Here is a 1,868-nt window from a genome sequence, read left to right on the forward strand (position 1 = left end):
AGTTAACAAAACCAAAAGACAACTGACAGAATGGGAGAAGATATTTGCAAATGACATATCAGATAAAAGGCTAGTGTCCAAAATCTATAAAGAACTTAGCAAACTCAACACCCAAAGAACAAAGAATCCAATCAAGAAATGGGCAGAGGACATGAACAGACATTTCTGCAAAGAAGACATTCAGATGGCCAACAGACACATGAAAAAGTGACTCTCAGAAAATTTGGTTGAACATTAAAATGCACTATGGAAATTTAAGACATGTGTGTGAGAGGAGGACAGTAGCCATAAAGTATATTCTTTCTTCTCTTTTTCTTACTCTAGAAAATACACATGAATTCTAGGCCTAATTGATCATGCTAATAATGTTGAATAAAACAAACTCGACCCCAGCCTCATTCATTCTTAGTGGAGTCCCAGGACTGGAAGATATACACATATGGATTTCCTTCCCATTCTGCTCCATGTATGTGGTGGCCATGATAGGGAATTGTGGGCTGCTCTACCTCATCCGCTATGAGGATTCATCGCACAGACCCATGTATTATTTTTTAGCCATGCTTTCCCTAACTGATATTGCCATGTGCCCTAGTACAATTCCTAAAGCTCTTTGCATCTTCTGGTTTCATCTCAAGGAAATCAGCTTTGGTGAATGTCTGGTCCAGATGTTCTTCATCCACACCTTCACAGGGATGGATTCTGGGGTGCTCATGCTTATGGCCCTGGACTGCTATGTGGCTATCTGCTACCCACTGCATTACTCTACTATCCTGACCAATCCTGTCATTGCAAAAGTCGGGCTTGCTACTTTCCTGAGAGCAGTGTTGCTCATCATTCCCTTCACTGTCCTCACCAAGAACCTGCCCTACTGCAGAGGGAATATAATCCCCCACACTTACTGTGACCACATGTCTGTAGCCAAATTATCCTGTGGCAATGTCAAGGTCAATGCCATCCATGGTCTGACAGTTGCACTCCTGACTGGGGGCTTTGACATCCTGTGCATCACAATCTCCTACACCATGATCCTCCAGGCAGTGCTCAGCCTCTCTTCAGCAGATGCTCGACAGAAGGCCTTCAGCACCTGTACTGCCCACATCTGTACAATTGTTTTCTCCTATAGTTTAGCCTTTTTCTCCTTCTTTTCCCACCGCTTTGGGGGCCACACAATCCCTCCCTCTTGCCACATCATTGTGGCCAATATTTATCTGCTCTTGCCTCCCACTATGAACCCTATTTTGTATGGGGTGAAAACTAAGCAGATACGAGACTGTCATAAGGATCCTTTCAGGTTCTAAGGACATCAAACCCCAAGGTGTATGAAGGCATTAAAAAAAAAAAAAAGGACATTTCCATGATAGAGAGGAGATTATACAAGAGGTGTAAAATATTTCAGGAAACACTATTTTGGCATGAGTGATGCATTTCTTTTTTTTTTTTTTTTTAAGATTTTATTTATTTATTTGACAGAGAGAGATCACAAGCAGGCAGAGAGGCAGGCAGAGAGACAGGAGGAAGCAGGCTCCCTGCTGAGCAGAGAGCCCAATGCGGGACTCGATCCCAGGACTCCGAGATCATGACCTGAGCCGAAGGCAGCGGCTTAACCCACTGAGCCACCCAGGCGCCCCGAGTGATGCATTTCTAAATACATGTCTTGAGAATCTCAACAGGCCTGCCAACCAATATTTCTATGAATTTTTTTCCTTCTCAGTCCTGTGAGAAGGAATATATATCTTTGCACAAACCCTAATTAGCCCACTTTCCTTAAAAAATAAAGTGAGAGTTTCCTGTTTCCAAATAGCTATTAAAATTCCTACATTGAGAGCCAGTTGTTTCTTTCCTCTGGAAAATATGTGCTATATAATTTT

The 1,868-nt window shown here is 42.6% G+C and overlaps 1 protein-coding gene across 1 annotated transcript; it reads left to right on the forward strand.

The window, feature by feature from the left end:
• The first annotated feature begins 356 nt into the window (after positions 1 to 356).
• Positions 357 to 1,298, forward strand: LOC125079367 (olfactory receptor 52N4-like). The gene has a single exon (XM_047692924.1). It carries the CDS (start codon positions 357 to 359, stop codon positions 1,296 to 1,298), a length of 942 nt encoding a protein of 313 aa, XP_047548880.1.
• Positions 1,299 to 1,868: the final 570 nt, after the last annotated feature.

This window comes from Lutra lutra, chromosome 10, assembly GCF_902655055.1.
Source record: "Lutra lutra chromosome 10, mLutLut1.2, whole genome shotgun sequence".
NCBI classification, from domain to species: domain Eukaryota; kingdom Metazoa; phylum Chordata; class Mammalia; order Carnivora; family Mustelidae; genus Lutra; species Lutra lutra.